The sequence below is a fragment of the Sus scrofa genome, chromosome 1 (genome assembly GCF_054392235.1).
Source record: "Sus scrofa isolate SSC_HxYL_T2T_F1_AM1 chromosome 1, Sscrofa_HxYL_maternal_Yorkshire_Landrace_v2.0, whole genome shotgun sequence".
NCBI classification, from domain to species: Eukaryota; Metazoa; Chordata; class Mammalia; order Artiodactyla; family Suidae; genus Sus; species Sus scrofa.
Genome location: NC_139383.1, coordinates 192,986,055 through 192,999,142, shown reverse-complemented (window position 1 = coordinate 192,999,142; position 13,088 = coordinate 192,986,055). Strand labels below are relative to the sequence as shown.

The following is a 13,088-nucleotide window of genomic DNA, read 5'->3' as shown; positions in this document are numbered from 1 at the left end:
ATGACGAGAACTCCCTATATTTCTATAATGCTTTTTAAAACTTTTTGCAGGGGCAGCATATTACTCAGAGAATTCCCCACGGATACCTTGTTCGATGTAAATGCCATCGTGGCTCATGTTCTCTTGTAAGTACAGGGGGTACCTATTCACTTACTTGCTTGTGATAGATCTATTGATTTCATTTTACACAACCACAATCCTTTACAATATTTTAGGTTTTTTTTTTTTTTTTTTTGTCTTTATGCCTTTTCTAGGGCCGCTCCCGTGGCATATGTAGGTTCCCAGGCCAGGGGTCTAATCGGAGCTGTAGCCACCAGCCTACACCAGAGCCACAGCAACTTGGGATCCAAGCCAAGTCTGCAACCTACACCACAGCTCACGGCAACGCCAGATCCTTATCCCACTGAGCAAGGCCAGGGACCAAACCCGCAACCTCATGGTTCCTAGTCGGATTCGTTAACCACTGCACCACTACGGGAACTCCAATCCTTTACAATATTTTAGGGTCCTAACATTATATTCGTAGGCTTCAGTTTCATACAAATTGCTGGTCTATCTTCCCACATAGAAGATCTAAAATTGCTTGAGTGGCAGAGGATACAGAAACATGGAGATACTCTATGTAAAAGTAGGAGATGGCACAGCTCGGCCACATGGGTCATACTGTTGCTCTTGCTTTTGGTGGTATCTGTGGAGTGAGGATTTTACCAGTAAGAAGCCCATCTTTACTCTTCTCACTAAGGTTTTTAAAGTGTCAGCGTCCTTTTCATACCAGCCTGATTTTTATTTTTTTCTGGAGACTGTAGTCTGTGCCTGCTCAGTAAGTGCAGAAACATTTCAGATGATCTCAACACATATTTGAATATTTATTGAGATAGAGTGAATCTAATTTAACTTGCCTGACATGGACTCTTTAGATCTGGGATTCAGACCTATCTGGGATCTGTTTCTGCAGTCTCTTCCCCAGTGAAGTATAGTGTCTGGTGACAGAGCTAGACACTATGACTTTTGAAGGATATGAGTTTACATAGACTTTTCTAATTTAACATTGCTGTGTGTCTGTTGTCCCCTGAGACCTTTGCTGACAGTGCCATCACTGTTTTCGGCATGGTTCCCGTCCTCCCCTTCTCATACCTGATTCTCATGAAAACTGAGTGAAAGTTAATACAGGAAACTCAACACTTTGTAGGTGAAAAGTGTGATTTTTATTTTGCAAGTGGATGCTTTTGCATGTTCCAATACTGATAATGTATTAATGAAAGGCCTTTAGAAATTCCTGACAGGGAGTTCCCATTGTGGCTCAGCAGTAATGAACCCAACTCATATCCATGAAAATGTGGGTTTGATCCCTTGCCTCACTCAGTGGATTAAGGATCTGGTTTAGGTTGCAGTTGCATCTCAGATATGGCATTGCTGTGGCTATGGTGTAGGCCAGTAGCTGCAGCTCTGATTTGATCCCTAGCCTGGGAACTTCCATTTGCCACAGGGGCAACCTTAAAAAAGGCAAAGAAAAAGAGAAAGAAATCCCTGATAGACATGGGCCCTGAGGCCTGTGGACTGAGCAGGCAATTGTAAGGGATGAAAAATGGCCTTTTGAAGAAGGAATTCCAGAATTGCTAGGCTGCCTCAGAAGCCCTTGCCTGGGGCAGAGAAGGGGTGGCCATCTTGAGAGATTAGCAAAAAAGTCCAAGTCATGGATATGATATATTTGTTCTCAGGGAGCTTACTTGTTTCTGCTCTTTTTACAATGGGTACCAGATGACTGTCTTTGACCCAGAAATGAGGGTGAAGAAACAGAGAAAGAAGATTCTTTAAGTTACTGAGATTGTCTTTGACAGCAGATCCTAGAGTGGCAGGTCCACACTGGGCAATTTGATGACAAGGTGGTTTTGAAACAATTGGGCCTTAGAAGTGGAGAGGCTGTCCGTGGTGGAACCCTGTTATCTGAGCTGGTTAGCATGTGGGGCTTGTGTCATTCAATCCTGCCGTGGTGTCCTATTCCCTGTGTTGTCCTAAGGCTGATTTATAGAACATGAATTCCACAAATAGAGTATTCTCTACATTCCCGCTATGTGCCATATACTTGAAAGGCACTCGAGATAAAAAACAGAATAAGATGTGCTTCCATTTTCTAAGAATTTGTAAATATGTAAGATTACATATAATTATGTAAATAATATGTAAACAGAAAAATATTATGTAGGGAGTAAAATCTTATAACTATGTCTATATAAAGGCTTAAGTGTCCACAGAGTAGGGGGTAGGTAGTTCCTTGTGTATCTCGAATGAGGATGGGCAGTTGTTAAGAAGTCTTCCTGAAGGAAGTGGCTCTTGAGTCCTAAAGGATAAGTGGGAGTTTTCTTGGTGGAGAAATGGAAGATGGGAAAAGCAGGAAGAAATGTGAACCCAGGCTGGAGAAGTTTGGAGAAGGTAATTTTTACTGGAGCATAAAACATGAAGCAGGAGGTTAGAGTAGAGAAGTAGGCTTGGGGTCACAGGAAGGGATCTCTCTTTACCATGTGAAGAACCTTAGGCTTCGGGTAGTCGCGGAAGGCTGAGGAGGCCAGAATCCTCTTGTGATCTTTCAGGCCCAACCACAAGCAGTCACGAGCTTCGAGCTTCGCCTGGCAGGCCTCAGGGGGAAAAGGCTCCCGCCCCACCCAGACTAGGTGCACAGCCAGTGCTTTGAAGTTTTCTAGAGAAAATTGAGGATCAAGACTCGGGTCCCTCCTCCTCCCAACCCCTCAGGGCAGACTTGCTTGAATAAACACCTGCCTTTAGCCCCAGGTTCTCCAGGAGGCCTCACTTCAGTGACCTTGCCTGAGGCACCTTCCAGGTGCTTCTGCCGAGGTCTCCTTATGGGTCTTCTGCTAAGCACTTTTCTGGGTTTGGACTCAGTACCTTTCTGCTCCTAGCCCTTCCCCCTCTCTGTCCCCCGACCAGCCCACGGGTCCATAAAGAGGCAGAAGCTGTCTTTTGGGGACTCTTTGGAATGAGGTGATTCCTGTGCCTGCTGATCCTGGCGTGGAGCTGTTCCATGGCAGGGGAAGGGAATGGAGCTCTGTGGAGTGGGGGGCCTCTTTTTTGGCCTCTTCCTTGCACAGTCACAGTAAGTGAATAAAGGCTTGGTGGTTACTTTCAGTGTGCCTCACTGTCCTAATTGACCACCTCAGCACTTGATTGCTCATCAGAGGGTTGTAGGCAGGTCAGTGAGGTGATCGGATTAGCACTTGAGAGCCCTTTCTGGTGGGTGTGAGACAGATTTCCGGGATCCAAGCACGTGGAGAAACCATTGTGTGGCCATTGTACAATCTAGGAGAGTAAAGACAGTGAAGAGAGGTGGTTTTTTTTCTTTTTTTCTTTTTCTTTTTTGGCCCCACTCACAGCATATCGAAGTTTCCTGGTCAAGGATTGAATTGGAGCTGCAGCTGCAACATAAGCTGCAGTTGTGGCAGTGCTGGATCCTTAATTCACTGTGCTGGGCTGGGGATTGAACCTGTGCCTCTCCAGCCCCTGGGTCACTACAGTCAGATTCTTAACCCACTGTGCCGCAGCAGGAGCTCCAGGTTTTTCTTTTTTAATGCTTAGGAGGTGAAATTAACTGGACTTGGTAAAAATTAATTTGTCTAAGCCCCAATTTCTTCCTTCCCACCTCACTCTATCCCAAATCCAGTCTGATTACCATCTGAAGTAGGTAAGGAGAACAAAAATTTACAGGAGAGAAGGAGTCTACTTTAACAAGTCAGATGCCCATCTTACCAGAGCCTGGAGTAGGCAGCTGTAGGAATTTGCACCCCTGAGGAGTGTTGTCAACATGCAGGTCATCTAGGGAGCATCCTAGGACAACACTGACATATAAAGGAAGAAGAAACTGAGTGGAAAAAACCTATCAAGGAAGTAGAATTTCAAAGAGGCAATGTCCCAATTTTTATTTAAAATGTAAGAGAAATGACTTGTAGAATGCAGTATTTTACAAAAATTTTCAGTAATGATATTTAGAGTGTTGGAGAACTATGCTAAATGGTGTGCCATATCAGAGCTGTACCTTGCAAATTGCCATAAGGGAAAAAATGCCTCTCAATCCATTGTCCCACTTCTTTGTGTTAAAAGCATCAGTTTGAAATACCCAGGTCCTGGCAAGCAGTTCCTCTCTTGTATTCTTTTCGGTTGCATGTTATTCATAGAAATGAAACTGAACTGTTGCTTGATAGCTTTTGCCTGCTTTTCTGTCATGTTTTGAACTTTTTTTTTTATTTCTAGGTGCTCTCCTTACATAAAGGAGAAACAAATCGTACATTTCTTTGTACATTTCTTTCCTTGTCATATATCTTTTGAATTTTCCTATTTTGTTCTCTTAAATATTATCAGATCAAAATTGTCTTTTCTCTTTTGACTTAAGGATTCTAAGTTGTTCCAGGTCTCCCTTGTGCTTTTGTTACAAAGGAGTTCACTTAAAAAAAAAAATTAGTGGGCTGGTTTTTAGAGCAATTTTAGAATTATGGAAAACCGAACAGATAGTACAGAGAATTCCTCCTTTCTCCTCTGTACTCAGTTTCCTCTGTTAGCATTTTGCTTTGTGTGGTACCTTTGTTACAACTGATGAATCAATGCTGACACATTATTATTAACTGCAGTGCTTAGTGTATATTAGTTTACTCTGTGTTGTACAGTTCTATGAATTTTGACAAATGTATTATGACAGGTATCCAGCATTATAGCATCAAACAGAATAGTTTCACTGCCCTAAAAATCTCCTGTGCTCCACCAATTCACCCTTCTCTTGCATTCTCCCACCGCTGATCTTTCTACTGTCTCTATAGTTTTGCCTTTTTCGAAGTGTCATATGGTTGGAATTATAATGGAGCAAAAGGGCTCGTGTGTGGGGGTTTTGCAGAAAGTGGCTGTTTCCAGCAAGGGTTTGTTGCAGGGCGCCAAGCAAGGGAGGGGGAGACAAAGCTCAGATCCACTCTAATTTGGTCTTTGAGTTAGGGGCATTTTTAAAGGGGAAGAACAAAGAAGCTGGGATTAATCATTGTCTAGTGATAATTCTGTGACATTTCTTAATTGTAGTTTCAGGAGTCAAGATACCTACAGTTTACTTGTCTCTGGTTTTGTGGTCCATGACCCGAGGGGTTCTGTTAGCTCATCTTGCCTTGGAGAAATAACCTAGCAATTTTAGTGCATTGAAAATGTTATCTACAACAGCAGTTTTAGTCATCTGACTCTGGTTGATTACTGTTCGTTACTGTTCATTTAGCAAAGGATTGGGTCAGAGGGGACAAGAAAGGGAATAAAGTTTTGGTTAGACAAGTTAATCAGAAACTTGGCAGGAGAATTCCCTCTGTGGCATATTGGGTTAAGAATCTAACTGCAGGAATTCCCGTTGTGGGTTTCAGTGGTTAGCGAACATGACTAGCATCCATTACGGTGTTGGTTCGATCCCTGGCCTCGCTTAGTGGGTTAAGGATCCAGCGTTGCCACGAGCTGTGGTGTAGGTCGAAGACGCGGCTCGGATCCCACATTGCTGTGGCTGCAGGGTAGGCTGGTAGCTATAACTCTGATTGTACCCCTAGCTTGGGAGTCTCCATATGCCGCAGGTGCGGCCCTAAAAAAAAAAGAAGACCAGAAAAAAAAAAAAAAAAAGAGTCTGACTGCAGCGGCTCCAGTCATGGGTTCAGTCCCTGGCTGGGTGCAGTGAGTTAAGAATCTAGCATTGCTGCAGATGAGGAATGCCTGAGATTGCAGCGGCAGCTCAGATTCAGTCCCTGGCCTGGGAACATCCATATGCTGCAGGTGAGGCAAAAAAAAAAAAAAAAAAAAAAAAAAAAAAAGTCAATGGCTAATAAAGCCAAAATTGTAAACTTTGAAAAAGAAAAAAAAGAAGAAACTTGGCTGGGGAACTCAGTTTTAATGGGGGGAGATCAGTTTCCGAATCATATGTGTATATATATGTGTATATATCTATATATAGCCTTTTCAGATTGGTTTCTTATTCTTAGCAATATATTTTTAAGGTTCCTCAATGTCTTTTCATGGCTTGATAGCTCATTTCTTTTTATTGCTGAATAATACTCCATTGTATGGCTCTATCACTGTTTATCCATTCACAAATTGAAGGGCACCTTGGTTTTTCCAAGTTTTGGCAGTTATGAATAAAGCTGCTCTAAAGTTCATGGGTAGGTTTTTTTGTATTGATGTGGTTTTTCGATTCATTTGGGTAAATACCTAGGGGTGTAATTTCTGGATTGTATGGTAAGACTACATTTAGCTTTGTAAGAAACTGCCAAACTATCTTCCAAAGTGACTATCATTTTTACATTACCACGTATGTTGAGTTCCTTTTTTTTTTTTTTTTTTTTTTTTTTTTTTTGCTTTTTAGGGCTGCACTAGTGGCATGTGGAGGTTCCCAGGCTAGGGGTCAAATCAGAGCCATAGCTGCCAGCCTACACCACAGCCTCAGCCACACCAGATGTGAGCCACATCTACGACCTACACCACAGCTTACGCCAATACTAGATCCTTAACCTACTGAGCAAGGCCAGGGATCAAACCCAAAAGCTCATGGTTCCTAATTGGATTTGTTTCTGCTGTGCCTTGATGGGAACTCACATTTTACATAATTTAAAAGTATTGTAGCCATTCTAATAGGTGTATAGGTATCTTGTTTAATTTACAACTTCCTAATGACATATGATGTTGAGCATCTTTTAGTATGCTTATTGGCCATCTGTATATATTCTCTGGTGGGGTGTCTCTTCAGGTCTTTTGTTCGTATTTTAATTGGGTTTTCTTTGTTGAGTTTTAAGAGTTCTTTTGTGTATTTTAGGTATAAATCAATTATTAGCTGTATGTTTTGCAAATATTTTCTCCCAGTCTGTGACTTGTTTTTTCATTTTTTTAAGTATCTTTTGCAGAGCAGATGTTTTTAATAATAGTGAAGCTGCCCAACTCAACAATTTTTCTTTCATGGATCGTGATTTTGGTGTTGTATCTAAAAATTCATTTCCAAATCCAAGGTTGCCAAGATTTTCTTCTGTGTTTTACATTTAGGGCTGTGATCCATTTGAGTTAATTTTTGTGAAGGGTGTAAAGTCAGTGTCTAGATTCACTTGTTTGCTTGTGGAGGTACGGTTGTTTTAGCAGCCTTTGTTGAAAAGGCTAGTCTTTTTCCATTAAATTACTTATCCTCCTTTATCAAAGATCAAGCTCTATTTTGTGGGTTCATTTCTTTTCTTAATGTTTTAATGGTTCAATTTCACATTTAAATCTTTACTTTGTTTGGAATTTATCTAGGTGAATGGTATGAGCAGTGACTTTAGCTGTATATTATCAGGTGGCTAAATAATTGTCCTAACACAATGAGATTAGTGACTCTCAGTTTTCAAGATGCCTTTTTTTTATTAAATGCCCATACTTTTTTGGGTCTACTTTTAGACTTTCTATTTCATTAATCTGTCCATCTTCTAAAAAAAAAACTGGTACAATTACTTTAATTACTGAGGCTTTATGATATATCTGAAAGGCCCCTTCTTATTTCTGTGTTTAGAATCATATTTTTGTTTTGTTTAAAGGTTGACATTTAGGGAGTTCCCGTCATGGCTCAGTATGAACCCGACTAGAAACCATGAGGTTGTGGGTTTGATCCCCGGCCTCACTCAGTGGGTTGGGGATCCGTCATTGCCATGAGCTGTGGTGTAGGTCACAGACACGGCTCGGATCCCGCATTGCTGTGGCTCTAGTGTAGGCCAGCAGCAACAGCACAAATTGGACCCCTAGCCTGGGAACTTCCATATGCCGTGGGTGCGGCCCTAGAAAAGACAAAAAGACAAAAAAAAAAAAAAAAAAAGAAAGAAAGATTGACAATTGACATTTAAAATTAGCTTATCTGGTTTCTTCCCCTCCCTGACTAAATCATCCTGGCATTAAATTTATAAGTTATTTTAGGGACACACAACATCTTTTGAATGAATCTCCCATCCCAGACCCAGATGTCTTTCCATTTATTCAGTATTTCTTTTGTGTCCTCTAGTAGTGTTCTAATGCTTTCTTTATATATTCTTGGACACTAAAATTATTACTAGGTATTTTATATCTTTTGTTTCTATTGTAAATGGGTTCTTTATGATCTTCTAATACACACACTGTTAAATTTTTATGTGTGTGTATGTATGCATAATATATATTATACATATGTAATGTATGTAAAGGATAAATTATATTGTATGATTATATGTATAATATATATGCATATGAAAAATATTGGTTTCTGTGTATTAAGTTTGTGCCCTTTTTTTGCCCCTATTGGATTTTTTTTTTTTTTTTTTTTTGTCTTTTTGCTATTTCTTTGGGCCGCTCCTGCGGCATATGGAGGTTCCCAGGCTAGGGGTCGAATCGGACCTGTAGCCACTGGCCTACGCCAGAGCCACAGCAACGCAGGATCCGAGCCGCATCTGCAACCTACACCACAGCTCACGGCAACGCCGGATCGTTAACCCACTGAGCAAGGGCAGGGACCAAACCCGCAACCTCATGGTTCCTAGTCAGATTCGTTAACCACTGCGCCACGACGGGAACTCCTGGATTTTTATTACTTAAAAAAAGACTGGAAAAACAAGCTGGCTAGATTGCAGTGACAGTATCCTTATTGTAGAATGGATGAAAAATATAGAAAGCTATGAAATATTCCCCTGAAATTTTTCATAATCCATTCATTACTCAGAGCTAAACAGTTATTTATGTTTATATCCTTTAGTCTTTTTGTTAAGACAATTATCTAATATTAAATATCTACTTGAACTATATGTATATATCATATATAATATGTACGTAGTTATGTATAAATCTTCTATGTTTGCATTTTATTAGGCAGTAAACAGGCGAGCCAACTTGATTGGCATTTCTTCCATTTGCCAGAATTGATCAGTGTATTCAAATACATTAATTTCAGTTAACTCGTCAGTTATTTTTGACCCAAATCCACTACTTAGTCTGATTATCAAGGAGAAGAAATATTTGCAGGTAATATCTAGATTGTTTTTATATTTCTCAAAACACTTGTATATCAACTGAAAGCTTGCATTTGAGAATATGTTGCTTTATTTGGCTTGCTTTTTAGAAATGTATAACTTATGCTATTATTCTTTTCCCCCAAAGCATTAGAATTTGTTCTTTATGTGGAACGGTTTTGATTGAGATAAGTGATCCACAGTTAACACTTGAACTTTGCTTCTTTGAAAACAGAAAAGATCAAGGTTTTAGATAATAGGAAAGTTACAGTGGAGGAGGAATTTAGTAAAATTCTAATAGAATAACAACTACAAACTTAGAGTAACCTTTATACTGAATATTTTTGAGCCATTATGGCTAATTAAATAGTTTTTTTTTTATTAGGGCATTTAAAATATTCCTAAAACATCATTGAATAAAAATATGCCGACTTAATGATCTATTAACATTTTTCACAAGTTGACTTTGAAGGTATATTAATGAGATAAACCAAGTGTTTAGAGTATAGCATAGTACTTTGTATAAAAGAAAGGGCATATTAAGTCTAAAACTCTGAAGGGCCTTAAATGTTATCCTACTTGCGTATATATATACTTGCAAAAACACCAAACCTCTGAATCAGAAATCAGACACAGCAGTACCAGCAGTCAGGGTAATCTGGTGGCACTAGACTCCCAAACGTAGTTCTCCACAGAGCTGCAAGGTGAAAGCCATATGCTGATGTGTGTACTTACAGTGAGATTTGGAGAACTTAAGATTATGAATCTCTAAGTTTATATAGGAGCTGATACATCTACTTTTTATTTCTGGAGATAGAGTGTTTTTTTTTTTTTTTTCCTTTGGAATTTGAACAAATCACTTGGGGCAGGAGATCTTTACTCTTAAATAAGCATTTACCTCGAGGGAAGATAAGAAAGGTTTTTATTACCTTCGAATGGGAGCAGGTGACTCCAGAGAAAAGGAGACATGATTAGAATGTGAAAAGGAGACATTCTCTACCTTCTTGTAGAGCTGATTTTTTTCATCTGCAGACCTGGGCTATATAGGAACACTGAGAAATCCAGGAAGGACTGTCTTCTGACAGAGGCATATGTAAATATGTATTTATGGCATGTATGTACTTGGTATAAATATTTCAGAGTTTCCCAAGAAACTGATGATTGGTTTATGGGAATTGGGTGGGGAAGTTAGGATGGGGCAGGAGTTGGAGGCAGGACTCTTCACTCTTCCACTTGTCGTGGTTTGAATCATACAAAAGGCTTACCAATTTGCAAAATAAAACATAAAAGTAAGAATTTCAACTTACAGTCAAAAAATTCGTAGCTCTGCTTTCTAAAGTATACATAGTCAAAACAGATGGACTTGTATGGTTTGATAACTGTGAGGAAAATGATATGTCCCAGCTTCTAGACAGTATTCGGAAGGGCACTATTTAGAAAAAGAAAGCACGGTAACAATCTTCATTTGTTGATCTGAGAATACCTTGTGAGTAACCCGTCCAAGGCAAGTCAGTTAGAGGTGTAGACGGTTGAGGCACTGTGGCCTCAAGTGTGCTTTGGAATGATCTATGAAAAAGTTGGGTTTATGGAGGATTTGAGTCCTCATTCCTTAGTGTCCATCCCATGATCCTAGAAATTGATCTTTTTCTAATTGCTAGTTTTTCTCACCTCTAAATGTTAAAACTGCAGCCTCATGAGATTTTTGTGAAGACTGAGTAAGGAAATGCATGTGAAAATATGTTTTAGGTCTTAACTCGATATACTACAAGTGTTGCTTTTTTCTGTGTAAATGCAGGAATCTCATTTTGCAGTTAGGAAAAAAGGCAATCCTAATGCAGATACCTACTTGTGGTTCAGGTTCACACATGGTGCTAACAGAGCTGAGTTCATGCTAGTCCATGCTGTGACAGTTGCTGGGAATATTTGCCATGAGGCTGCAGTTGCACAGAAAGGCTATTTTTTTTCATAGTCATTGTTGACTCCTGGAAGTCATCAAAAGATATGAAAAGGAAAGGTGATTTGGTACTGTAAAGAGACAATGAAATCTCATTAACTCTTTGTAAAGATGGGCTTTGATATTCCTATGACAATATTTTGTCAAATGGAAGGTTTCTTTCCATTTGACTTAATATTCTACTCATGATAACATGAGCTGCAAATATTATGGGAATTATTTTCAGCTGTCATAATTCCTGGTAATATTTCATTTTTAACACACTATTGCAGAGCCTGGGTATTGAGTCTTTAGGTGATGTTAGTGTAGAACTCCTGGGGAAGGCCCCTCTGGGAAGCTGTCTTTCTTTAAAACTGAACTCTGAACGGTGTGCCCATGCTGGTCCTTTCCTAGTAGGTTTTTTTTTTTTTTTTTTTTTTGGTCTTTTTGCTATTTCTTTGGGCCGCTCCCGCGGCATATGGAGATTCCCAGGCCAGGGGTCGAATCGGATCTGTAGCCACAGGCCTACGCCAGAGCCACAGCAACGTGGGATCCGAGCCGCGTCTGCAACCTACACCACAGCTCACGGCAACGCCGGATCCTCAACCCACTGAGCAAGGGCAGGGACCAAACCCGCAACCTCATGGTTCCTAGTCGGATTCGTTAACCACTGCGCCATGGCGGGAACTCCCCTTCCTAGTAGGTTTTGAGCTGTTGCTTATTCCTTTATCTCTATTAGAGCTGTTCCTTTGCAGTATTATCAGGTGGGTTCCTGTTTGATAGTGACATTGGAAAGTCATAATAAAAAATAAATTATCTTGGATTTGAGTTCCTCACAGCTCTATGTGTTAATTAGTAGTAAAGGTTATAGCCCCAAACTGTGCCCTTTTATTCAGTCCTACCAGTGCATAGCACTGTGTGTCACATACATTAGGTGTTCAAAAAGTATTGAATGAATTGGGAAGTTTAATTTGGTTGTTAAAAATTGGAGGAGCAGGGGGTTCCCGTCGTGGCGCAGTGGTTAACGAATCAGACTAAGAACCATGAGGTTTTGGGTTCTATCCCTGGCCTTACCCAGTGGGTTAAAGATCCGGTGTTGCCGTGACCTGTGGTGTGGGTTGAAGACGCGGCTTGGATCCCCCGATGCTGTGGCTCTGGCATAGGCTAGTGGCTACAGCTCGGATTAGATCCCTATCCTGGGGACCTCCATATGCCACGGGAGTGGCTCAAGAAAAGGCAAAAAGACAAAGAAAAAAAAAAAAATTGGAGGGCAGAAATCTTATGTTATAAGCCCATAAGATTCTGGTGATAAGAATTTTATAAATGGTAAGCTACTAGGAGGATATACAACAAGAAGACTAAGGCCGATGTTTTCTAATTTTGTTATTACTTGTACTTTCAATTCACAATTCAGAGATGGCTTCTATTTTTTTTCAAATTCTATATTAATTTGGAAAATGTTTAGTGAAGTATTTGGGATATGTCATTTTATGCATGGATCTGCCTAACATAATATGTAATTATCCCTTGGTATCTGAAATCTGTTGGTTTCAGCACCACCTCCCCCCGACTTCCTCAGCACCCACCTCCCCTGAGGATACCTGTATCTGCAGATGCCCAAGTCCCTTATATGAAATGTTGTAGTATTAGCATATAACCTATGCTCGTCCTCCTATATACTTTAAATCAACTCTAGATTACTTATAATACCTAATACAATGTAAATACTATGTAAATACAGTGTAGGTGCTGTGTAAATAGTTGTCAGCATATGACAAATTCAAGTTTTGCTTTTTTAGAACTTTCTGGAATTATTGTTTCCAAATACTTTCCATCCACAGTTGGCTGAATCTGCGAATGCAGAACCCTTGGTTACTGAGGATCAGCTGTAATTAATTTAGATAAAAGTAATTTGTCTCTGTTGTTCTCTCCCCCCCCCCCCCGTTTTTTATCCTAGGGGTTTTGGTAAGGCAAAAGATCAGGTAAAATTTCCTTTTTATTGGGTTTTTTAGAATTTGAATAATGATAGACATGTAACATAAAATGGTCTTTTTTTTTTCCCTGAAAAAATGCTGAGCAATCTGCTGCTCTAAAAACAGGGTCAGGTAGACTCTTCAGTTCCCCCCCGCCTTTTTTTTTTCCTGACACCC

General features: G+C 40.0%; 1 protein-coding gene across 9 annotated transcripts in view; it reads left to right on the top strand.

Annotated features, from left to right (window-relative positions):
* Nucleotides 1–13,088, top strand: part of TXNDC16 (thioredoxin domain containing 16) — a 99,798-nt gene that overhangs the window by 17,879 nt on the left and 68,831 nt on the right. For all 9 annotated transcript variants that reach the window (XM_084981231.1, XM_084981225.1, XM_021102006.2 and 6 more), the window contains one exon: nucleotides 51–125. Coding sequence is in view for 6 of the 9 variants with exons in the window: in XM_084981225.1 (XP_084837351.1) it covers nucleotides 51–125 (75 nt within the window). In the remaining 3 variants the exon portion in view is untranslated. The remainder of the gene's footprint in view (nucleotides 1–50; nucleotides 126–13,088) is intronic.